The sequence below is a fragment of the Corapipo altera genome, unplaced genomic scaffold (genome assembly GCF_003945725.1).
Source record: "Corapipo altera isolate COAL_440 unplaced genomic scaffold, ASM394572v1 0, whole genome shotgun sequence".
NCBI classification, from domain to species: Eukaryota; Metazoa; Chordata; class Aves; order Passeriformes; family Pipridae; genus Corapipo; species Corapipo altera.
The window spans coordinates 23,045,892-23,073,398 of record NW_020884872.1 but is presented as its reverse complement, the minus strand read 5'-3'; the positions used below and the strand labels follow the sequence as shown (position 1 = coordinate 23,073,398).

Genomic DNA, 27,507 nt, shown 5'->3' with positions numbered 1-27,507 from the left:
AAAAAAGCTTTCTTTTAAAGCTGAAAAGCCTCCTTTGCTTAAGAAATGTAACATGTCACATGTCAAACTTCAAACCATTTAATATTTCATATAGACACTGTGACCAAAAAGAAAAAAAAAAAAAAAGATAGGGTTAACTCCTTTTCCATCCAGGTGAACGTTGCTCTTAGTGGTAATAGGCCAGATTTTATACTTCTATCAAAGACTTACACTTCAAAGTGATACAAAAGGCATTTAGAGTATAAGTTAATGGCAACAACCAACAATCTGTTTTCAGAAGATGACTCCTAACATGTCCCACCTCATCAATTTTTTAATGAAAGCATCCAAGAAAAGTCTGATACAAAACGGAGGGCAAGCTGTGAGGCATTCAACACAACCTAGGCAGTTTTGAGAAATGCCCTGTACATATTTCAGCTTTACTCTGAGTTACAGCTGTAGCTACACTTTTTCTACTACATAATTATTGACATCCCAAATCTTCGTTCGCGAAGCTGAGCCATGAGAATTATTGACATGTGGGTGGAAGAGAGAAATGGAAAGAAATCTTCCTCTTTTCATTCCTCATTCAACAGCTTCCAGTGTTAATCCCCCAGTTGAAGAACTGAAATCAGCCTACCTCCATGATACCTGTTTATTCAGAAAATAATACTCTACTTCCAACCTGAAAATAATTTACATCCAAAGCTTTCATTGTTTTTGAACTGAATGCAGAGATTTCCTTTATTTGATTACCAGTTCAGTGTATTAAATAATTAAAATTTTAAACAAATTAACATATTAATTTTAAACTTGCCATATTTTGCATGTAAATAATCATCAGCTGCATAGAAAAAAAATATTAAAATAGCAAATTACTGACAGAATCTAGTTTCCAAACAGACTTCAGATATTTTCACAATCCAGAAGTTACCTCAAAAACAAGGGTCAGCAAGAAAAACTGACTCAAGAGTAATGGTCACTCACGTTCTGATAGCCTGCCTAGAAAATTTATTTATAAAATAATAATAAAAAAACCCAACTCCCTTTACTCAATGGTCAGACAGTGATATTAAAGAACAGATTCAGTCCAGTCCCTAGCAACACTTGCCTAAGTGATCCACCACCACACCTTCCCTCTTGCATTACCAAGATTTTGCTGGGGATTACATGAGTCTCAGGAGCTTTATGTAAATATTTTAAAATGGATTCAAAATGCGCCATTTGAATGCTATTTTACAGCATATTGCAGTAGTCTTGCTCCCTGGTGGCAAATACCTGCAGAGAATAGAAGGACTTAAGCTACACTCAGCTATTGAAAATTCCTTTTCAGATAAACTAGTAGAAGTAGCACTTTTGATCCAAAGTTCAGGTCATAGCAGGGACACATTTTCTCCCTGATCAGCCGGGGTAGCGGACTCACTGCTGCTACAGTGGTGACAGCAGTGCTAGGAGGAGCAAGCGTCATGGCAAAGGACTGCAGTGCTGCTGCAAGTCACAGGCCAGTAAGAAAAATCCTAAATCTGATTACATTCAAAACACAAATTTATTAATCCAGAACAAAACGGTGTTCCTTGATAATGCATTTCAATATCAACTCCTAGATCAGCTTTATTCATACGAACAAAAAATAATTTACCTACTTATTAGGTAAATAATAATAATAATAATAATAATACTTACCTGTGCTTATTTTTTTTGCAAAACCTCTTATTAAAATGGGCTTGACAAAAAACTAAGAGCAAAATGTTAAGACATTTATAGCTAGCATGCATCAAAGGAAACTGTTTATCAGTACAAATGAAAGACATGCCATCTGTGAATGTTTTATTTACTGTATAAACACAGCCCAGCAGCCCTACTTCAGTTAAATGGTTTTACAAGCACCTTGATTAGAAGAGGGTCCTAAATTCAATTACAATTTCTTTGTAACAGAGAAATTAAAATCAGGCCAAAGAAGCTACTAGATATTATACACACAATTTGAAACACTTCATATTTCTGGCATTTGTTCACCAAACTTCAGAAGCACCAAGCAGCTCAGAATCTTTTATTTTTGTATCCTAAATCAAAAAATGAGCTAATGTTATTAACTTCTGAAGAAACGTGGACTCACAGAAAGCTGCCATTGTAAAGCTCAGAGTTTTCCTAAGGTTCAGTCCTAATATTTGCTAAGCTGCTCAGTCACACTCTCACAAAGTTTCTGAAAGAAAAGAGACTTGGGCCTTCAGGGTGAGAAGACTTAAGTTCAGGCTCTGAAGTAAGCCTGACACACTGTAGGCTTGAGTAAGCTGCTGTTCTCTTCAAGCGAACTGCAACAGTACTCAAAGCACAAACACCTCCTCTGCACAGCTTACACTTGGGCAGGATGGAAAATTAAGACTGTAAAGTACCCTCCTTCTCCAACCAAGAGATTTTAGTATCAAGGACTCTCTAAACTAAATCAATTACTGACTAAAGTTGAAATAAACTCTGGCTCTTACAACTGTCTTTTAGTATACAATATTGAGAAGAACACAATTATAGCTTGACAGTCAGCATAAACCTAGAACTGGTACAATTTTTTTCTGCATTTAGTTGTAGAACAAGTACATGTGCAAGTATGTACTGGTGAGGCATATCAAGTTATTTCTTGAATTAAAGTGCAATTCAAGCTTATTTGTTTTCCCAAAATAGTTTTATCCCATTCATTTGCCTTCTTTATTACCAGAGTCCAGAATAGGGACAATATGTTGGAGGCAAGAAAAAAAAAACCACAAAATAATAATCTCTAGTAAGTTAGTTGTTTAAGATGACACACATTACACTTTTCAAGGTATTTGTGATACGTACTCTGATTAAGTAAAAACCAGTGCAGTAGAGACAGCATCTGCATAGAACCTCAGAGCTTCATCTACTAGAAGGCAGGTCTGCATTTTTGGTGTTTTGGGTTACATATCAGTTTTGGAATGTCTCTCAGAGACTTCAGTGGCCTGAATTACAGGCACAGTAAGACGTGTTCAACTCTCAACTGCCCTCATCCTTATTGGCATTGAAACAAATGCAGCAAATCAGATAAAACTACCTTAAGTCAAAGCTCATGTATTAGCCCTACGTACTGCTGCAATTTTCACAAAATAATAGTTTGGAATATTAATGCACAAAACCAGAAAAATATTTGGATACATAGAAATAAATTCCTACAAATCAGCTTGCTATAAGTTTACAATATTCCTGGTTTCAAGGATAAATACGATGCTTGACATACATTCATGTGTGGTAGATTTTGAAGGGTAGATGGAAAGCGTGTGTGGAAGACAGAATGGAAAGCTAGTCTGCTACTGAGGACAGCAGAAGATCCTTTTACTTCCTCTGTGAAAAGCCATCTTAATTCTGAAGCTGAGACTGTAGCAGCTAGCAGGAGTTTGCACAAGAAGAGTTTGATATGTGCATTATGTAGGAATTCACAAAGTGCAGGGCAGGATCCCATTGTAACTGGCTTTCAACCATTAGCAAGACTTATCGGCCCTGCAGGAGTGAAAAAGCTTATTTTAAATGGCCTTTACTGGGTAAGACGCAGTTACACACGCAGGCAAAAAAGATACAGCACTCAGAACAAATGAACAAAAACTCTACCACATGGTTGGGGTAAGAACAAGATGCTAAACCAAATTTTTTACAAACATCCTGGATTCTTGTTACTATTCAAAAATTTATGTTTTAACTGAGCAGTTCTTTTGATTCATGTCAGATATGACCAAAAGCTTTCCAGGGCTCAGTGTTCCTTCACTTTCCATTAGCAGTTTCTTGAAGCACATAACATAGTGGTTTATTACAACAGAAAAACATCAATGCACAAAATTTAGAATGAAGCAAGGTAGAAAGAAAAATTGTGTTACAAAAATGAACCTTTAACTAGTACAAACTGTATCCAGTTGGTTCTATGACTATGTAATTATCTCTGCCAGATTAGGATATCTAGTGGGCAAGAAATAAAACACATTTTACCCAGGAAAAGTAATTTAACATCAACAGTTAAACAAATTTTGTTGAAAATGGACTTTTCAAGTTCTTAATGGAAGATGAAATAAAGGTTTAGTTAGGTGTGCTTGACATTGTAAGAATATTTTTTGATGTTTAAAGAAACAAATTGAAATGAGTGTTCTGGACAGTGTTCAGGTCATTAAGCTATGAAAATGTCACAGCAATTAGGGTCATATAATCAAAGTTAAATGAGAAGTCTGAGTTAACACTTTTCATTATTGATGTGCTACCTGAAATGATTTTGAAAATATACTTTTTGGTGCTTCTTCCACACCATCTGAAGTATGTTCCAGCACTCCTGTCTTGTTCTGGAAAGACTTAACTCCTAGAAACAAGGAACAGTTGTTTTTCTACTCCGTCTCCTCTCCCCTTCACAATTTTCTTGGATGAAGAACCTCAACCTCCTCCCAACACAAATGGAAGCAAACTAGGTTAAAACATTTAAAAAGATATAAAGGTTTATTAAATGAATCCAGATTTGACAAGATATTACATAAATTAACAGCAATAAAGTTTTACTAGGGTTTATGTACAGATCACAGTGATTTTCATTGTGCAATGAGGGCTGACTTTGTAACTTTGAACAGTACTTATACATGTGAGCTACAACAAGCAACCAGCAACATACAACGTTAGTTCAAGTTAACCTCGCAAGTCTAGCAGTTCAAACTGATTATGCAGCACACAAATGCCTGCTACCACTATCACTACTTACTACACAACAGAGTATTTATAGAGCAGTCAAGGTTTGCCATAGAAAAGTGCAAAACATAGAAAGTCTGTACACAGTACAGTACAAAAAGGAATCATGCTACAGTCATTGAAAGCTGAAAAACAATTCTATAGCATAGGAAGCACTGCGTCACAACTCTTCTGAATGGCAAGCAGATGGGCTGAGGAACAGCCATAGCTTAATTGCTTTCAAAACTGCAAAATCCCTGTTCATCCATTTAAACATAGTTTAGTACCTATATTTGACCCATTAACAATGACTTTCTACAGTGGAAGATCACACTAGTTAAAGCTCAGTAGCACACATATTCATTGATCAAGCTAATTTACAGGAAAATTTACAGCATGTTCTTCATTGAAATCATGAAGCATTTATATAATTTGGTTACAAGGCAATTGAGTTTACAATGCAAGTTAATCACTTAAAACCTCAAACTGGGCGATTAAAAATATATATATATATATATAAAACTCAAAAATAAAGGTTGGTTTTTTAATGTTTAACATTCTCGTTCACTGACGTGGAATACCAAAGGCCTAAGGGCTCTTTTGCAAGACAACAGTCCTTAGTAACAGTCTATATGCAAAAACACGTGTTAACAGAAGCAATCAAAGTAAAATGAACTTCAGAGAATACCCTACTTGAATAGAAAATGAAAAAAAGTGTTCCAGTCTTCTTAAAAAAAAACCCAAACCATAAATCCAGAGCTCTTAGTGCAGTGTGTATCTGCATGAACTCTCAGACAGAACTACATTAGTGGGCCATGAAGTCCCAGCAAAGACTTAATATAAAACAGGCTCACTTGTGCAAATAAATTAAATGGTCTGGTAATAGTTCATTAAGTCCAAGACTGTAGAAAAAAATAACTGATCACTTCAAATAACACTTAAAAAACGGTTTGGTTGCAGTTTTTAATTCAGGATTTGAATTAAAAAAAATTTGAAAGTAGTTTTGTCCTAGAAAGCATGTTGACGAGGTCAGTAGTTACAGGAGTATGTACACATGGCTCTGGAAACAATGTAAAGTCAATGTAATAACTTTTTGCAATTGAAGCACTTCAAAATCAATTCCCCTATATTAACACAGGCATCAAAATATGTAACCTCAAAAAAAAATTAAAAAAAATTCTAACTTGTATACAATCTACCTTCACGTTCATGTGCATTCATATACACAGATCCATATGCACATGATGATATTTGCTGCTACTTAAAATGAAGCAATATTGCAAATACTTCCAAAATACAGTGTACTCAAGCTGCTAGAAAGACATTAGAGCAGGATGAAAAAAGTCTCCTTACATCTAGGGTTTGAACCCTATACATACGAAATTCCTGGCAGCAGAGACTTCGGGACATTTTTTAAAAAGTAGGAGCAGAAAAATCAGGTTTTACTATATATTCGGTCTTCCCTCTGATATTCTGAAGCACCCAGCATTCAACAACAACTATCTGACTAATGAAAAAGGTCTGTTATGGCTCATGCTTGGAGAAGACAGCAAGCTTGAGACAGAACAACTCCTGTAAGAGCTAGCTAGAGCCCTTTTTCAGTATGCACTGAACTGCATGTTTACAGTGAGTCTTCATGTGAGGAATCTCATTTCAGACAGCGTAAAATCATTCAAAATCCTGGTTTGCAAAGAGACATAATTTTAACAGAACTTCTTGAATTAGCCATTAAGATGCACCTTAAACAACAATAAAACATGCCCTTGTCTTTCTGCTTTCAAGTACTATGGTTGCAAGTGTGAGGCATTGGAAATTTTAGGTACAAATCTTTTTTAAAACGTAATTATTTTTATTTTTTACAAAGAATTATAAAATGTATATAAGATGATGAAAAACTCATTTATCCTTTTAAAGATTTTTATTCCTAAAGAACTTCTTGAAAAACATTATTTGAAAAATAAAAATCATAGACTCTGCAAAGTACAAAAATTTACATCTCTGCACAATTCCTGTGCTTTAGTTGTTTTGTATTCATTATATACATATATACTAATTTGTGCTTTTAATTACACAAGTTTAGTATAAACTTATAAAATTAAGTCTATGAGTTAACTATGCAAAAAAGATCTGAGAATAGCAGGAAACTTAACCATAAGTTAAAAAAAATAAATCCTAAAAATACTATTTTAGTGAGTCTACTTCAGAGTAGACTACCATTATTACAATTAACTAAACTAATGTTAAATGTTTACAGCAAAAATCATTCTTGCCTGCCTCCACCTCTTTAGGTATTTACTATATACTAATACACACATGTGAATTCAGTATCATTCTTAGCCACAAAGAAAATTTCCATTTACATATGAACTCCATCATTCTTCAGACTTGCTCTTAGGACTTCAATTTTCTTCCAGCTTCTAAGACAAAAAAAGGAACACAAAACACAAGGTGGAGTATGTGAACTGAATAATAAGTATCAAACTATCACAGTTAAAAGACAGAATCCAGGGTACAGAATTAATCTGAAAATCTTATTCTTCTAACTAAAGCCTGCATTCTTAATAGAAAAACCTTGCAATTAAGAACAATCACATTACCTTATCTGTCAAATCAATCTAGATATTTCTTTTTAACACATTATTTTAAAAGATTTAAGGACAGGACTTAAATATCTCTATGCAAATAATTCTTCATCACTGTAGAAAACCAAAGCCTGTGAGATAAATGATCTTTATCATTCCATAAGCCATTAAGAATGAGAAGATGTAATTTCTGAATATGGTTCTCACTCTGCAATGTTTTCAAGATGGTTCCAGACATCTGGACATACCTCATCCATTGTAGATGTTGCTTTCAGAAGTTCTTGAAAATTTCTAGATCTTTAGGAGGTACTGGAGGTGTCTTATTCCAGTCATCTTCAGGATAAGCTTCAAAATTGGAAGTATCTCCATCATTGGACACTTTGGGTACTATAGGAGGCTAGTCAGAAAAAGCACAACAAAAATGTTAGTACAGTTTCCTCAGTGATCTCCCCCCATATTAAAGCAAAAATTCTGTAAAAGACCAATTAAACAAACAGGGTACAGATCTGCAGTTCACAGATTTACAGTTCACCTAATAATGAACGGCATGAGAGAGAGAAGCCTGCAGAAACACATACACATTCCCACACCTTGTCTATTTTGCAGTTAAATAATGTGGTTAAAACACACTTGTAATATAGAGACCTATGTTATTAACACTACCTCTAGCTGCTTTGCAGACTGAAGATAACTACTGCAAAACATTACTACAACTAGGCTTCCAGGGACATGCCATCATAGCATAATCTGCCACTCTTCTTCCTCACTCTTCCCATCATCTATGGCCTATGAACAGAAAGGAATGTAATCATATTAGGTTCCTTTCAACTAAGAAAAAGTCATCATAGCAGTGTGGGAGACAGCTTTCTAATTGAAGGAGAAAAGCCTCCTCTTCTCTTTGGTTTTGAATAGATTGATCAGTTTTAAGGTGGCTGAAATGACTAACTTCTCTATATCTCACACTACCTAGTAGGTAGTGCTTTTTCCTAACCTAGCAATAAATTCAAACAGGTAAAGAAATTGCTGCACCCTAAGTCATTTCACAAGGATGGCTGTAAAAGCAACTTAATTCAAATGGATCTTTTTTATGAAACCTGAAGGTGCTATGAGAAGTATCTGTTTTCTCTTTCTCTCCTCAGAGGATCCTTTCAATTTCTAGTACTGCCCACCAGCTTCACAGTACCTGTAGTTTTTCCTTGTTTTATATTTAGCATTCATATTACTTTACCCTTCTGCCCACAGGCTATGAGATAAACCTCCTTTCTGAAATATTTCATTAATTGCAGAGGTTAATGTAAGACAAACCCCTTTTCTGTTTCTCAAGGGACATTCATCCCTTTAACCCCTTCTCAGCGACTGAGAGTTGAACTGTCATTGTGAGTCCAACAGAACACTTTAGAACGAGAAAAATCTTACAGATGATCACTGAACACGCTAATACAAGTTATACCACAGACAGAACTATAAAGTATAGCAAAATGTTACTCTGCACCTCCTCAAAAAGATGAAGGTTTGCCTTCCACTGCTTGTGAGACCTTATCTGATTTTCTGGGCTTTTCAAATCGACGTATCATCAGTAGGTTTTAAATGGGAAACCAAGGGCCCCTGAGAGGTGATACTCCTAACCTTCAGCCAAAAGCAGAGTCCTACTTTTGCACCCGGCAGTCTCAGTACGCTGCCCAGATGCTTAAAAATGTGTAGAATCTGTTCTGTTCCAGAGAACTGTCTGCTCAACTGTGGGCAATGCCCATACCCCCACCTCCCTGTAGGTATTTTAGCAGGAAAAAATAGTTTTGTGAAGCAACACACAAAAAGAGACAACAAAAGAAAAGAAAGAGAGAAAGGATGATTAATGAAATTATTTTCTCTCTTTCAGCCATTAGTATTATTTATTATAATGCTGATACTTAAGACCTTATTAGGATGATGAATCAATGAGTCATTTGTACACTAGAGAAATTCACACTTTTTACAGGGAAAAGGGAGCATTGTGTGCATTATTTCATATTTTCAATCTCTTCATCAGTATGAAATACAGTGAGATTGTAAAAACAAATTCTGAAGAATAAAGCTGCCTCTAGAAATCACCAAGCAAAATTCTGACCCAATTCACATCCCTGCTCTGAAGTTTAGTTAAGTAGCGTCTTGTCTTCTAAGAACTTAATGTAATCATCACAAAGATTAAGAAACAAGTTTTAGATTCACAAGTGTGACAATGACTCTTTTTAAATTTTTTTAGTTTTTTAAAAAAAAAATTAATTTTTTTTAAATAAAAATGCCACACAAAGGAGGTTTGGACCTGAGATGTTTGACTGTATATCTAACAATCAGGTTTTAATTTGTTTAATTTATTTGTTATTGATTTGGCAATAGAGAAGGTTTTCAAAAACTTCAGAATTTAAATACTTATAAAACAGGTTATCATCCAGATTGTGGCTTTTTGTAGATTTTCATGAACAGAATTTACAGTAAATAACTTGCAAAATGTGACTTCATTACAACACATTACATAAAAACGTGTGTAGTAATGATTAAAAATAAAACAAATCCACAAACTTAAAAATATATGAACTTATTTCTGGTAAAGAAAAAAGTAATCTACAGCTTTGTATTAGGATGTTGTTTACAAGAATGCATCAAGAACATTTTAGTCTCTTCTAGATTTTTGCAAGAACTCAATTTAAGATAACTAGCCAGAAATTAGGTGTAAGAAACTAATTAAAAAAAAAGAAAAACAAACATTTAATTAGTACTTGATTGACTGCATATGGTAACCTCTGTTACAGAAAATCACTGCTGTAAGAAATCATATGAGTTAGAACTCTGGGGAAGGAAAGAAAGAAGGCAGTTTTAGTTCCAAAGGACTTGAAAAAGCATTTTGTGATGTTGATAGCTTTAGCAAACATCTGCCCTCATACAATACTAGAATTCAGTGCTGTTAAAAAGTGTGTTAGAATTACATTCATAAATCCTTCTCTTTCACCTTTCCTGTTCCTCCTACTCCCATATGCTTTACATTTTGTTAAAGCATTTACCTGAATTGAACTTGGCACAAAAATTTAAAGCCCAGAGTAAAATACTTCCATAAATGTAAGGGCAAGGAAAAAAAGAATAATCAAACCAACAGACTACCAATCCCCTCCACCCCCCTAAATAAAAAAACACATACAAGTAATTATTTATAAAACCCTAACTGAAAACTAAATGTTGTATTAATTAATCAACATAAGCAAAGTAGGTTTTTTTTTTAGACATTTTGTAAGTAGACAAAAATGCAAACAGTCATACAACTAATTCTGCATTGTAAAAGGGCAAATATGCATTTAATTACTGAAGTGTGCATATAGACATTTAGTCATACACACACAAACACACAGATGCAACAGCCAACAAACCTTCAACAGATCAGCTTAAATGAACAATGAGCTCTCCTTGTGATGTCCTACACAGTATTTCGTGGAATATACCTTTAGTCTCCTTTGAGGTACAGCGTCCCAATCTATAGACCTGAACCATCGATGTCTCTTCACATCATCTGCTCCATTCTTCAAAAAAAAAAAAAAAAAAATCAAAATAACTATTTTGTTAGTTATATGTATTCCAAACCATGTATTTCAGCATAAGACCTGTGGTATCAAAGCAGACTAACAGTCTATCCTTTTTTCTTTTTTTGGGTGATAATCATTAAAAAATTCTACAGTATAAATTCATAGTATTAATTCCCTAGCAGATCCTGAGTTCCAGCAATAAATGTTTTTTTGTTTGTTGTTGCTGTTGTTTGTTTGGCTTGGGGTTTTTTGTTTTTGTTATTTGTTGGTTTTATTTTTGTTGTTTGTTTAGGGGTTTTTTGTTTTATTATGTTTTGGGGTTTTTTGCATTCTTCTGACACAATGGAGATCAAGAACAGGCTTTAAATACGCTCAAACCCATTCACTACAGTTCTATTCACTTTTGTATTCCCCAACATTTTTATTCAGATATACTTTCTAATTCTTACACTAATAAAAAAATAACTGAGAGTTGTTGGTATCTTAAATAAAATAATGTCTGGGAAGCACAAAGTTTTCTCAAATATTACAGAACTTTAGTGCTGACAGCAAGAGATTCTCAGCACTGTTACAGAAGTAAATATATTAGAACATTTGTTTTCATTTTAGATATACAGTTAAAGGTGCCTGTTTTGATTAAGTACATAAGGAACAAAAGTGTCTTTTTCCTTTTTTATGATGAAAATTGTTTCAAGCACAGGCTCATTCTCAAGGGATTAAGCACTGGGGAAAAACAGCTGGTTCTCTGTTTCAGGCCTGATCACAGCATAGCACTCAAGATCATACCACATACAACTCTACAAAATGAAGCATATCACACATTTTCAGATTTATGTGGAGTGAGACTATCCATTGCCTCATATCCTATGAGGCATCAAGAAGAACAGTATATCACCTAGTTCCCTCAAAAGCAGATCTGCCTCAGTGCTTCACCAGAAAGAGTCCAGTGGAATTTACCTCTTTTTAAACCAATTACAATCATGGAAAAGGATCAGACACAAATCTGACCTACTGCTCCCACCCCACAGCCTGCTTTTCATTAGAACTGGTTTTGATTTTGACATTTTAGTCAATTGCAGGGAAAAACTCCAAAACAAACCTAAGCAACCACAGACTAAAAATGACCAAAACCAACACAAAAGCCAGCCAAACACATTTTCTAAAACCTATGTTTGAATAAATCAAGGTTTGCTTTTGTTTTTGTTTTCCTTCAAAACTGTCAAAAGATATAAAAATTTTCACTGGTCAATCAGTTTTAAATTTTCAGCTTATGAAACCCTCCTGCTTCCACCCCTGAAAAACACTGCAAAGCATTCTGAAGGATAAGAAAAACATTATTTCCTGGCTTTTCTTGCCAGTCTGACTTTGTGCCATAAAAGACTCCAAAAGAAAACCCTGGACAGCTGGTTACAGCATTTACACTTATACCAAAAATATTTTAAAGACACCTGTATGACTGTGCATCTTCTAATTTCTTCACCTGTGTGCACCATTCAGTGTGCTTTGGGTAAAAAAGTAAACCACTAACCTCCCTTGCCCAGAGACATAAAAATGTTAGCTGCCCCTAAAGAAATAAAAGACTACCCAAGCTAATTTTAGTATCTGCCACACTGTAAGAACAAGAGCAAGTCAACAAATAAAGGATTAATTTACTTTGCCAGAAGGGTAAATTAACCTATACTGAGTTTGTGTGGTGTTCTGGTGAGCCTGTTAAAGTACTTGAGCTAATTCACATGCAGCTAACTTTTCACTGAACTACCAATCACAGCTGTAGAATCAAATAAGCTTGTCATACAGCTCTCATCATCTTGACATCATACATAGTACTACATAAGGACAGCTCAGAGAATTCAGAGGACTGCTTTGTGTTTCTCCTTGACATACCACAAATACAGGTGTATTTCTGAAATGCTACCCAGGACATGTGAGCACAGTCTCTAGTAAACTATTGCTTTTAGAAGTCTCTTCAGATTAGGATGCCTAATTCTTCCTGGTGGAAGACTATTTGGCTGTGCTTAATCAGCCCCACCAAGACAATGACCAAACATCATGGTATTACAACTACCCTTATACTCTTGAAAATAATTTTTAAGCTCCAAATATGATTAGTGCTCCTTCCAGGATTAACAACTCTAAAGAAAGACCCAAATGAGCTGGCCCTGTGTACTACAGGACTTAATCCTATGTTCCTGGTGTAATCTAAGTTTTCAAATTAATGAAGGGGGGTGGTAGTGGTGAGTAGGGAGGGAAACTATTATGAAGGATAGCATTAACCCATATAGGAGTATGATTTTCAGAAAAACAGGAATACACAGACTAAACTTTGCATTTGGGATTGCATAACCAAAGTAATGTATGGGAAACTGTAACTTTCATGCTTATAAAAACAAAAGCTATAGAAGAGCTGTTCTACATCTTTCCTACAGAATTCTTTCGACCTCGTTCTGTGTTCCTTGTTACACCTAACATTTTACACTGACCTTCATATTTCCTAGTCGTCTTGTTCTGTCAACCACAAGCAGCTTCTTAATAAGGTCTCTGAAGCAAAGAAAATACATTCTCTGTTAAACAAAAGTTATTTATATTTGACTGTCACACAAATACAGACCTATTTCCCTTTGACCCATTCATTTCCTCATATTTGAGAACATTTTAGAGGAAATGATAAAAAAGAATAACCTGTTTCAAAAGGAACTTGCAGAATTCTTGCTCTTTCAAGAAACAAAGGAAAGAAACTTTCTCCCTCCTCTGTCCCTTACCAAGTAGCACTATTTCTTTCTTTGTATTTTTCTCTTTTGCTGGGCATTCCAAATCCCAAAATGGATCTCAAACCTCTTAGTCAGAACACAATCCTAATATATATAAAGCAGATAACGCTGCACCCTTAACTTTATGCTAAATATCCAGAGAAAACCATGGAAGAGCTAGCCATCCTTAAAGCTAGTAACACCTATAAGCTTCATTTCATTGAAAATGAAAATTATTCCCTGAGATGCATTGAACAGTTTTTCAGAAAGTTAAATCAACATTTTAATAGTATAGAGACTCTTCCATTTTAATAGTAAAATACTTTGAATATTAAGCACCAAACAACTACAACATAAATCAAAAGTATCATAATCTGTTGAATTACCTTTATTACTTATGAGTTGAGGAAAAAATATAGCTTCATATTTCTGCAAGCAGTTACTTTTTATCTCAAAGATTTTGCTACTTTTTGCATAAAGTAGAATGGCAGCAAAGAACAAAAGTTGAACCATCCTTATTTCTACAATATCAAATAGACCTGAGATATGACATAATGTATGAAATGCTGGGGATCTACAGAGCATGGTTATTTCTAATTTTTAACTTTACAAAAAATTTAAAAAAGTGTCAATAGCCTTATTTACAGAAAAGAACGCAAACATAATAATGACACGCCTACCTCTCTCCATCCCTATCTGTAACACCTACTACCCAAAAATCAAAACAGTATTGTGTCACCTATCCTTGAAATCACAAAAGCCTATGCATAAAGAATATACGAACTGAGAGTGAATGTGCTGGATTGTTTGAAAAGCTGTTGTATTTGGCAGGAATACAATTCTAAAATTCAACTGGAAAAATATTCAATTGCCAGAAAAAAAAAATAAAAAAGTCCATGTTGAAAGCAATTTTTAAAACTCTCATGATCATTCCAGACAATCAATGTTTGGGTTAGATTAAATCATGTGACCAACTCCTTTTACAGTCACCTTCACAGTTCTTCACAGACAAGACCTCTCCTTATGGAAGAGTCAATTATATTATCAGCTTGAAGTCTACCAGATATATAAGTTTATTTGGACTGCAAGTGTAAATGCAACGTAAAATATTTTCCAACATGGTGTTTCAGAAAATCAGAATCTTGTATCTTGTCTTCTAAGAAGATCCTTCAGAAACAGTGCTTGGGAGATATTTAGAAAGTAAAATATAGTGTTGGAGTCACGGACTTACTTTACATATAAATCCAAATGCCTCGGGAAATCTATTTTGCCAGCAAGAATCTTCTGATATATACCAAATGGATTGTCATCAAAAAATGGAGGAAACCTATTTTAATACAGAAAATTTTTAGAGGTTAGAAAAAGAAATTCTAAAAATCTTATAAGCAGTATTAGGTTATAGCAATTCCCCTCGGAAATAGCTGACTACATCGTTCTTTTTGGTAGGGCACCATGAACCAAATCCTAACTTGAAGAATAACTTAAGGCTCTCATTGAAAAACTGCAAACATTTCTGTACACAACATGCGGAATGTAGAATTAAAATTTAAGTATTACAACAGAATAGAAAAATATAAAAGTGTTACATTAATACAGTAAAAATATAATTTATCAAACAAATTCTCAGTATTAGAAGTAAAAAATACTTTGCCTTTATCTGTAAAATCCATGGGTTTAGTTTCCAAAAGAGAATTACCATTTTTGACCTTGTCCTGTAACTGCAGGCACACTGTTCAGAACTCACAAAATGTAGCTGTCTTTCTGTGTGGGACAGATTAAGTACTTATTTCATTACCTTCCCACGATGATCAGTAAATCAAGATGCAATTAAAATTCTACACTTACATTTTCTACAAAGTTCTTCATGAATTTATGAGCTAACAGAGACTGCTTCTTGTTGTACAGCTACAGTAAGAACTTAGTTTTCTGTTGTGCTTCCTTTACCAGCACAATATATTACCCTGATTACTGCGAGAGCCTCAGAGTACATCAGGGTGCATCAGTACAGCCAGTATAGGCAGCTTAGCCCAAGTGCCAAGAAATTTCCGAGTGTCAGTCATGTTTTTAAAAGTTACCACAGGAAACTTTCTAAGGGAATGGAATAAAGAACTACTCATTCACTAATCTCAGTCCTGCTTTGCCTTCTGTAAATGACTGAGGCATCTCTCTTACTATGCTTCTGTCTCAAAATGCCTACAGAATAAAAATAAAAAAAAGTGATTTTGAGTGTCAACCATATTCACAGCATCCAAATACTATTACAGGTCAATGTTTAAAACATTTTCACATGACCCTAACATTTTATAATTACTTTCTAAGAGAACTTAACTGTGCGTATACACACACAAATACAATGCTGGTGACTTTGGAAATCACTGATAGCACAAACAAGGGTGAAACCAAAGCTTCTTCGTTTCATGTTCTTTCTTTCATTTTATGGTACTTGAACTAGCTTATTCCTCTACAAGTACTATACATCACTTCTGTTCTGTTTTCAGCAGTACTAATTTCTTCATTTTTCAGCTGATGGTCAAGTGGATTAGCATTTCCTTTGCAATACTGTAAAATTTGGCCATGGGTAAAATCAAATTCCATCAGAATAGTTACGTAAAGGTGTCTGTAGGCACATAGTAAAAAAACAAGTAATAGTTCAAAGCACTGAAATGCACAACAAAACTATATGGTTAAGGAAAGACTAAAGAACATTTCTTGGTGGTGTTCAGAAAGCCAGAGTAGTTTCTTTCCGAAAATCTACTTTCCAGGTAACTGGAAAATAGAAGAATCTCAGGAAGAATACTTTGGTTATCAAAAATTCCTGCTTTGACGCTAAAGAAAGGAAAATGCTTTAAGTATTTAACATGCACAAAATTTTCCTGCACAAACTATCCTACACAAAGTTTTTCTTTTAGTCAGATAATATTAATGTTCTTCACATTCTCCACAGCAAGTTGACAAACAGTACACTCAATTTTCTATTTGTTATTATATATTAGCATCTATAAATGCATAAAGCTATCACAATGAAACTTTGTGAATATGTATTAGAAAAGTGCCAGCTGCAGTAAACACGACTGTACACTGAGGTGGGAAATCAAGAAGAATAAAAAGTGTGATTTTTTACATATTTGCATGTTTAAATTGCTCTCAGCTTTCCCACTGTGAAAATTCAAAATTAGAATGTCTAGAGCTCTTAAGAGAAATTTAAATCACACTTGGCTATATAATAAGTTTACAGCAATGCTGCTTAAAGTGTATTTGAACTATATACAAAATGAGAACTGCTTTCAAAGATGACATAGTTTTCTTACGAGCAAACCAAATAACTTGATTTTGATGCTTCTTGTAAATGTCTCTCTTCAACACAGCACAGTTTTTAGACAAAACAACACAAGTATTGAGCTGGAAGTACCTAATAAATCATCAAAAAAACCCTAGAGCTTCAGACTGTCTTCACACCATAACACAAAAACAAACAGCTGCCTTTTTTCCATCAACTGAAAACAAGTTATATTATAAATAGTAATATCTCTGTAAATGGGACAACAACAGCTTCATTCCTTTTGCTAACTTATGCACAACAACGGCACTGACATTAGTCTCAAAGATAACAGATAGTCTGAAGAACAGAAGTTGTAAAACCTCAGGTGAAAACACCCAAGTCTGAGAATATGAATCTGCAGACAAGAACCATTACCACCTAAAATGACAGACCAGTACATCACGTATGACCACCAATGCAAAAAAAAACCCCACAAAGCCCTCATTAATAGGCAAAACTCAGTTAGCTACGTATCTGATGACAGTACAATTATGACTTAACAAATATATTTTCCTCTATGGTAAATTGTAACAGAACTCTTTTACTCAAACAGATCTTCCAACTCTTTGTATTGACAGTTTGTTTAGCTTGTTTAGATTAACTCTGTGTTCTGTAAAGATTTCTTCTCAACTTTGGTTCTCCCTGTTTTTTCCCTTTCCTATATCTTACTATCTTAAACCTAAATAGGACCTTGCCTTAAATCTAGTATGGGCAGAACTAGAATTCCAAGGGCCTCTAGAGATTAAGACAGGGAAATAAGACACCACAGAACAGGAAAGTGTGGGTTTGTTTGTTTGTTTTTAGAAAGATGATTTCCTTACATACACATCTACCAATTCTTTTCAATTGCTTTTTGGCTTCAGAGAGACTAACTTCAGGAAATAACTACCAAATGTCTTAAGTTAATTTACTTGCAGACAATAATTTAGTCTTGAAGTCAGGTTTTGTTCATCTTAAAAAAAAATTTTGTCTTTCTTAAAACTTCTTTGGGTTTCAAAGGATAAAGTTACCTAGGACAGTTTATGCTTTAAAAGCCTCGATAGCATAAATATCAAGCCACATCTTCAGTTGGTGAGGAAAAGCATTTAAAAACACTACTGTCAACAACAGTTAAAAGCTGATAAAACACTAAAAGCATCTGCCCTATGTGACAACCTACCCATCTAAAGGGAACACATACAAGCCATAATATCTGCCTCCCTCTATCCCCCCCCCCCGAAAAAACCAAAAACCCACAGACCTAAGTAGTATAAAATTACACTCCCCCCCTCAAAAAAATAAAAACCCGAAAAACAACCGCCCCCCCAAAAAACAACCCAAAAAAGAACCCAAACCAAACCAAAAACAAAACAAACAATCAAAAAAACCCCCAAAAACTCCAAACCAAACCCTATCCCAGTTTTGATAATGACTGAAAGCTGCTTCTTATTTTTTAGTTTTGGATGGAGTCCCTATTCAAAACAGCATTCAATTATGAAGAGCACGTCTACACAAATACTGTAGTAAAGGCCATGAAAAACTCGCACGCAGCTGACAGCTGCTCTGCCAATCAGCCTATATAAGGCCTCAACTGCTTTTTAGAAAAGTGTAATTTACGTCTGTTGGTTAAAGGTCTCTAAAGCCAAAGTGTTCAAATTGAGCCACCCCACCCCCCCAGAATCCAGATTTCATCCCTTGAGCCAGATGGTGTCATGACACAGAAGGCCCTACACAGAAATGACTGCAGCTGCTCCCTTTTTTCATGAAGAAGATATGCCAGTCATATTTCAGTAGAATATATAGCAGTCATAATTCAGCACCCTCCAGTCTTGAGGTCTGACTCCAGAAATGAGATCTTGCTCGATTATCACCTGTAGGCAGCATGTTAACTTAGTAAAATAGAAACTTTGCTTCTCTTATTGCTCTAGTAGAAAGAATCCCATCAACATCTCTAAGGCACACAAAGAAAAAAGGGCTGATATCCACTTACATTGAGACCACATAGACCAGAGAGTGGTCCCACTGAAGCCCGTGGAAGGAAGGTAAATCACTCAGACTACAGCTGGGTGACTGCAGCACCTGTGCTCATGTTACAGTACCAGATGCTTTCACCTACAGTTTCCTGCTGTCTAGGACTAAGATTAGCAATTCCCAACAAGACTGCTGGGAATGGCTTTCATCCCTCTGAGAAGGATTCCTCTTGACCAACTTGGGCTGCTCACTTTACAGGGAGTGACAGAAGAAAGGTGAAGCCTGGTCTCTGCACAGATCAGCCTACATAAATAATGACTTTGTATTAGACCAGTCAGCAATAGCTGCCTGGGTCAGTAAGAACTAATACACATTTTTATGCTTCTCTGTCTACAAATTGCCTTGAGATTCAAAGTCAATGCATATGCAAGCCTCCAGGATATTAAGAAAGCAAGCAGTGGGCAGCAATACTGTCCTGGGATAAAGTTTTGATGCTATGGGTGTGTGATAAACTGAGAGAATGATTCGGGCTAATTAAGAGAAAACAGTGTAAGGTCAATATGACCTGGAGAGAGAAAAGAAAAACAAATCGTAAAACTTAATTGGGCCCCTATGAAAAGAAAAAAGACAAGTTACCTCCCTTTTACCTTGTGTAGGATTTATAGTGAGAGAATTTTGTTTAGTTAGCTAGACAATAGCACCTTTCTTAAAATTTATAACTTTGTATAGATAACAAGCAAACATCTGCTGAATGTCTGATCTAACAATATATTATGGATGCTTATGCTCATAGATAACATTCTTGTTAAGAAATATCTGTTGAATGTATGACCTAACAATGTGTAATGTTTATACTCATGTATCTAACATGTTTATACTCATGTACCTAACAATGTGTAATGTTTATACTCATGTATCTAACAATGTGTAATGTTTATACTTATGTATAATGAATATTCATGTAGTAGCTGGAAATAAATGTGGAACAACTGTCTTCTTTGGGTGTGACAGGTGTTGGGAGTTGTTGAACCCCTCCCTGATCACCCAGCGCTGAATTTGCTTTAATCATATAATAAATTCTGATTGGAAATTGCCCGATTGGGTTTCTATTTCTCACAGGTGGATTACTTCTTCACAGTAATACACACAATGAATTAGAGCTCTGAAGTGATTATCCATCCACCAGGGAATCTGCTCGATCAGGCAATCTGATGAGCTTATCCAAACACTGGAAGAGTCACCAAAGTTACTCTGAGAGCAACAGTGCTAACTAGAGAAAAGGATTAATAAATCCAAGCAAGGACATTTTGTTCCAATCACTCTACAGGGCTGCAGATCTACAATGAAAGGCCACAGAGACACCCTGACACACATGTGGGGACTGAGAAGGCATAGAGCACACTCAGTCAGGTACCAAAAAGTTCTAAGAAACCAAACAGATGAAATATACTATGTTTCTTCAGAAACTATGAAGGCCTTGCTTTCGCCTGGATTGGCAAAGCCAGTTGCTTTCAGAATCTCTCTCTTTTCTACAAGTACCTTCATGCAACACAGCCACGACAAAAAAAAGCCAAGGAAAAACATGCAGATGACCTTGTTTAGTACATAAGCAGAATTTCACATTCTCCCTAAATCAGTTATTTATTGTACTAAAAACAGTATTTCTTTTTTGAAATCAGAGCAAACTAAGGCAATTACTTTTATGTAACTAATACACTAGAAAGTCATAAACGGTTAATTATATTAATGCCAGTTAATTTAGCTTAAATTTGTATCTTTAGGAAACATTGCTTATCAAACAAATTCCAAAACATCAAATGTAGCATTTGAACAAACAGATTTTAAATACACCTTTAAAGCTTTTCCCTGTTCTTCTTCCTTTGGTTTAAAAAAAAAAAATAATTAAAACATCAGTGCTCAGTAGCAATACAAAGTGCATTAATACCTCCTACTTGCCATTATGCATTTTTACAGACTAAAGCTCCCACTGCAAGTACTATATCGCTATGCTAGAAATTAATTACAGAAGTAATCCTCTTCTTTAGTCTATAAAGGATTTTATGAAAAAAAAAATCTAAACTTTGACAAAGCCTGAATTTCCAAAACAGATGGGGAAAAGAGCAGCTGTTATAAAAGTCTTAAGTAAAACAAAAAAAAAAACCCCAAACCAAAACAACAAACAAACCCAACAAATTCAAAAACCTAAAACATTCCCATAAGAACAGTGATATATGTTCTTTTGTACAGCTTCCTAATTCCTTCCTTCAGAGGCAAAAATTAAACTAGTATATCAATAATAAATTTAGCCCAAATCTGCTAATCCAAATATTGTAAACAGAACTTGTAAAGAATCCTGTATTACTGTATTACATAATATTGCTGTGATATAGTAATTATCACTTACCCTGACAACATCTCAAATATAAGAATTCCTAGGGCCCACCAATCCACAGCTCTTCCATGGCCTTTACTTTGTATAACTTCCGGTGCAAGGTACTCAGGAGTGCCACAGAGAGTCCATGTTCTGGGAGCAAAAGAAGAAAAAAACCCACAAAACAAACAACAAAACCAGACTGAAATTAAACTGAAACACAGTAATAGGAAAAAACAAACACACACATATACCTATGTATTTACTATATATAGAAACAGAAATAAGAAAGGCCTCTACAAGATCTAAACAGACTGCTTTGATGATGCTCTCCACTTCTGTAACAGAGATATATGGAAATGAAGAAACTTCTTGGTTGTAGAAAATGTCTGTGGACTGAGTTTGCTGACTGGTGGTATGGTACTCTATTAGCCTGCATGTTTCTTTGAGAGTACTAACAGTGGTTTTCACCCTGTGAGCTGCAGACCCTGGGAGTTCATGGACTACTACTGACAGGCACAGCAGAAGACAAGGTTATTGGCCTTTTCCAGAAGAAGGAAGAAGTTTTGTTTATAAAAACAAAGGGAAGAAGGGAGTTAAAAAAGTAGTAGTTTAAATCAGTAAATAGTCACACATACAAGACAGATTCATTTTACAATCTAAGTAAATTTTTTCAAATAGTATTGAAATGAAACCTGTTATCACTTCCACAATATCCATTAAAACACTTTGTATTTTTTAGTTATTTAAAATATTTACAAGGTGTAGTTAAGCAAATGTGAGATATGTAAGCAGCACTATTTTTGATATATTTTAATGCCATTTTTAGTCACAGTTTTTTATGATAAGGTAAGGATAAAACAGTGTTATACTGCTAACTAATTGAAATGTATATTTTGAGTTCTGTAAAGACATGAAATAAATTGAAATTAAGCAGGTATGTTTACAAAGATCAAATTACAATTTGAAAAGAATATTCTGAAACCAATTCTTCCAGAAATATATTGCTCTTCTTTGTAAAAATGCCCAAGTAGAATTTGCCTGGTTTCACTCCCCTGATTTAAGTATACATTTGAAAAAAAATATGTGCTTTCATTCTGAATAAATTGCACTTACTCAATACCAAGTCAAAAGATGAAAAAGTGCTCACCAATTCAGAGAAAATGAAATAACAGCACAGAATAAGAAAGAAGTGTATCGCATTTTAAAAACAGTTCTAGCTAGATATGACAAAGAATAAAGTCACAAATGGTTACTGCACATGATTTCTACCTTGCACCAAAAAAACCTCTTATTGAATATTTGTGAGAGTAGGAAGAATCTTTTCCAAGCAAACTGGTAACATGCGCCTGAACAAATGCATTAAGATGAGTATCAATCACTTTTATAAGTAATACTAATTCAACAACTTTTCTGAGACTGCAGGGAGGTGATTGTCCCATCCTACTCTGCACTGGTACAGCCTCACCTTGAATACTGTGTGCAGATCTGGGCACCTCAATATAGAAAAGGCATTAAGCTATTAGAGAGCATCCAAAGGAGGGCAACTAAGATGGTGAAGGGTCTGGAGGGGAAGCTTTATAAGGAACAGATGAGGTCACCTAGTTTATTCAGCCCGGAGAAGATGAGACTGAAGGGAGACCTCATTGTGGTCCTCATGAAGGAAAGCAGAGGGGTAAGTTCCAGTCTCTTCACTTTGGTGATCAGTGACAGGACTTGAGGAAACCACATGAAACTCAGTAGGGGAGGTTTAGGTCAGATATCAGGAAAAGGTTTTACACCCTGAAAGTGGTTGAGCACTGGAACAGGCTCCTCAGGGAAGTGGTTACAGAACCAAGCCTCAGAGTTCAAGAAGCATTTGGACAACACTGTAAGGCACATGGTATGACTCTTGGGGCATCCTGCACAGGGCCACGAGTTGGACTCAATGATTCTGATGGGTTTCTCCCAACTCGGTATATTCTATGACTCTATGAATTATTTTAAAGAGAGCTTTCGTAAGGTGTTTTTCCCTTGTTTTCCTTTTGTTTGTTGGGTTTTTTTAAGCCTTAGCTTACATTCATAAAAATACTTAAGATAAAGGAAGAGGAGCTGTACAGTCAGCCAAGGCTTTAAATGAAAAATTATGACTTGAATTTCTTCAAGCTTGATTTTCCTATGGTGAAAGCTAAATTACTCCAGCTAAACTGTCAGACTGCGTTAAGACATGCTGTGCATCCAATGTGCTTCATGGCTCTTGAAACTACCTTCATTAGTGTAAACAATGCATTTTTAATTTTTATCATAAATTTATCTAAAAAGTTTAAACTCTCATTTTCCAGATCAAGCATACTGAAGAAAACTCTTACTTTCAGCACTGCTTGACACTACTGCCATCTAGCAGTTGCATGGATCAGCACTACGGAATTCAGAAAAAACAGCAAAGCTCTGTTGTCTTTTAAAACAAAAATTTCTCCCTCTCCCAAATTTAAAAAGCTATATGCAAAACAGCATTGTATGCATTGTTAATCATACTGATTTAGCCAGCTCTGCAAGTGAAGCAGCTGACAGTTTTACTGTACTTGGGAAGAAGAAGATTTTCATCCCTTATCAAGGTCATTCACATACAAGAAAAAAATAAATCATTTGACCATGACTTCCAGGACCTACACAATGTACTGGGGACAATGTAATTAAAATTACTCAGTTACCATACAGGTTATTACCAAGATCTTTTTATGGAAGCAAGAGGAAAACTGTGAATTAAGCAAAGGTTAACATAACTTGAAGTCTCCTAGCTGCACGAGGAAATAAAATTTATTACCACCAAGAAATTTATTCTCATTGACTACACAAAAACAGGGAAGAAGCTTGTGTTCTTTTCCAAACTATGTATTTGTGCTGTAAGACGTGTAAGACTTGTGTTTCCCCTTTTGTTGGTCAAGAAACAAACTACTTAATATTTTGGAAAACACATCAAGTAAGAGCTATAAATAGATAACCTGCCTAAGGTATTTTTTTGTTATTACTATTTTATGACTATTTCATAGTCATCTGCAACTCCAGATCATCCTTTTGAAGATATATTACAATGCAGAAAAATAAGAATAGACTGTTCCCTTCAAACTGCTAGAAAATATCCACTGGATAAAAACTGAAATGCAGGTAAGCAATAGTTGATAAGGTTGAACATTTAATTTTAAAATGTGGAAATAAAACAAAGAATCTACTGTGGTTACAAAGGTAAGCTATAAAATAATATTTGTGGGACTTATTAAGATACTATTTGAAGAAGTTAAGTCTCGATGGTTAACGTATTTTAGCATTCTACACCATTCAGCATCCATCTCTGTAGTAATTGACAGGTTTCTAGCATATGAGCCAGAGGTTACCAAAAATGTTCTTTTTGGTATTCTGGCTATTTGTTTGTAATAATATTAATAAAGATTGCTTTGTTTCCAGCCCACAAAAATTTGTTCTGCAAGACATTCTTGCTTGTTTCTACAGTGACAAAAAATACACTTTGTAAACCAGACTTACTGTGTCTTACTTAGTTTTTTCTCTGCAATATCCACTCTGTAGAAAAATCATGAGGCACATTCAGCTTAAGCAACAGTGCAGAACTATCCTGAATATATTTAGGATTAATCACTTCAAGTTTCTAAAAGACTTTCACAGGTAATTTTTTTTTTTTAGGAATATAAACTGAAGAAACTAAAATTAACATTCCAGAAAAAAAAATGAAAATTTTAACTTTACTTAAAATTTTTATAACTTTCTGAGTGAAATCTGACCATAAAAAAATATAAAATTCCATGCAGATTAGTTTTGAGCTTCTCTGAAAGAACTCAGGAATTAAAAAAAACACAACCAAAAGTATATACAAAAAAAGACCAAATTAGAAAAAAATTTTAATGAAAATACTATACATAAGAAGTGGCATATACTTTTCAGAAAAAGAAAGGTCTACAAATGTAATGGCTGTAAAGTTCAAAGCAAATCCTTTCTAGAACCTTCACATAACAATAATTTATAAAAATCCCCTCCCCATCTCTCTTCTTGACATTGCCCCTTTTTTTAAAGTATGAATGTACTTACAAGAAACTGAAAAGGTTATTAAGTCTTCACTTAAGCAACATCAAAGTGGAAAAGAGAAGAAATAAACAGCAGCTGAGGCAAAGACACACTGTTTTGGAGAAAAATTTAGAATTTTTAAACGTACACTACGACTGCAAAAGGAGGAACAAGGATAAACAGGACATACCAACAAGGAACAGAAGGAGAAAAGAAAACCTCCTCTCCTTCCTCTGTCTATATAAAGAAAATATTAAGAATCTAGCCGTTCAGAAATTGTACTAATAAGAAGGCAAACGTGTAGGCTGCTTCCCAGAGTGGAAACACGAGCTATGAGCCAGACACTTCTTCTAAAGAGTAGCTTAATTGGAGATGGACATGGTGAACACTTCATGTTTTCACACAGCGTAATGGGAAGGAAGGAAAATGTGTACAGTAAAACCTCAATTAGGCAGCTACAGAATCTTTCATGTGAAGTATTATGTATCAAGAATGTGTAATTGTATCAAAGGTCTCCTGGAGACCATGTTTTAATTTCCATATCATGTCTTCTCTCTAGGAATATATCTGTTGATCCTGAGTGGCAGGTTACCTCATAACGTTTGAAAAACATTAATGCTTCTTATTTTCGCAATTCATATACACTGTATATATACAGACATCTAAAAAATGTGTACATGTACATATAAGATTCATATGTACAGATGTTTGCCAAAATAAAAATGACAAAACATATCTCATAATTTTAATCAAATAGCCTATGCCATAAACAAAAGAACTTACTGGAGTGTATTTGTGGATAAATGGTGACAATTGCGTATTTTTACAGTGACAAAACCAGCTTCATAAAAATGACTTCAGCTAATATACTAGCGAGTGTACTACTGGAACTATCGTGTAGTTCCAATAAAACCAACAACACAAAAAACTAACTGATAACGTTCTTGCTCCTTCCAATGTAATGTTTTGTATTTATATTACCTGTTGTACATTTATAGGTAAATCTGCTAGGAATATAAAACTACTATAGTCTTCTACGATTCAATTTAACACAAGCTAATCAATTTCACTTCCCCTCCAGGAAATATGGGAAACAAAAAAAACCAATTAAAACCAGTAGTGATAATTTGTTTTGATGTCCTAAAATGCATTCGAATCAATCCACTCATAGAGATTTATCTTCCAGGTTGAATAATATACTCTGATGTGAACTATCACCTTATTTTACTAAGGGTTAACTTCTGTTGTGCCTTAGAGCCACCGAAATCCAAATCAAGAATAACCACTAAGTGGCAGTATCTACATGTCAAGAGAAAGTCATAAGAATTTGCATGAAAATGTCTTATGAAGAGATTGTCCCACTTTCTTACATGGAAGTAGCATTACCTCTTTCTGTAAGAAGTTATTTTGATCTAAAAACAAAGTATTAAAAAAAAAAAGGTCAGGATCTGGATGCTATTTGCTTGCCCAGTGGAAACTGAATTCAATCAAATGTGTTGATATTAAAATTCTACAGTTTTCAAACATACTTGCAGACCTTAAAGGTGAATAGAACCAGCCTATTAGTTGTCTACCATTCTTCTATGCCAAGGCAACCCAGCACTGTGTGCATGTAACCCATGGGGAAGCAGATATTCTGACCTCCATAACATGATTTGATTTCTTATCTGACTTTTACTTTGTAAGGGACCCATTAAGTAGCTCCCTCAGATCCACTCTCCTTTCAAATGGACGTTGTAGAATTATCGTCACACACCGAACCATCTGTTGCAAAAGTAGCATCAAACAGGTACACAGATGAGTGAAGAGAATAAGCACCTATATAACACCTAACTAGCTGCCTCAACTAGAACAATATAATACTGTTCCCCTCAAGAGATGGCTCAAGGGCATAATACCAAACTTTGTCACATTGCTTTTCTGATACAACAGGCTAGATTTTCCTCCCTTTTCTTGAATCTCAGTGCTCTTGCTTCCTTTTAAGAACATGCATCATCTTGGAAGAGCAGTTCAAACAGAGAGAAAAAACCCTCTGCATTATCAAAAAGTTTATATATACTATTAAAGCTTACAGTAATGTAAAAGTTAACAGTTAAATAAACCAATTCTGCTGAAGTTGGCTTCATTGTTTTTGTCTAGATTTTTGCAGTTTCATTTTAGCAACAGGCTAACACAGTATGCAGTTTTAAAATGTTATTCTCACACTTCAAAAATCTCTAAAAGGAAAGCAGAAGGAAACCCAAATTACAAAACA

General features: G+C 34.8%; 1 protein-coding gene across 1 annotated transcript in view; it reads right to left on the bottom strand.

Annotated features, from left to right (window-relative positions):
- Window positions 1–4,438: 4,438 nt before the first annotated feature.
- The window catches only part of PRKX (protein kinase X-linked), a 53,404-nt gene continuing 30,335 nt past the window's right edge, over window positions 4,439–27,507 (bottom strand). The window contains exons 4-9 of the mRNA XM_027643444.1: window positions 21,234–21,353; window positions 14,792–14,887; window positions 13,294–13,351; window positions 10,733–10,810; window positions 7,514–7,662; window positions 4,439–7,100 (exon numbers count right to left, since the gene is read on the bottom strand). Coding sequence (XP_027499245.1) covers window positions 7,537–7,662; window positions 10,733–10,810; window positions 13,294–13,351; window positions 14,792–14,887; window positions 21,234–21,353 — 478 coding nt within the window. The 3' untranslated portion in view covers window positions 4,439–7,100; window positions 7,514–7,536. The remainder of the gene's footprint in view (window positions 7,101–7,513; window positions 7,663–10,732; window positions 10,811–13,293; window positions 13,352–14,791; window positions 14,888–21,233; window positions 21,354–27,507) is intronic.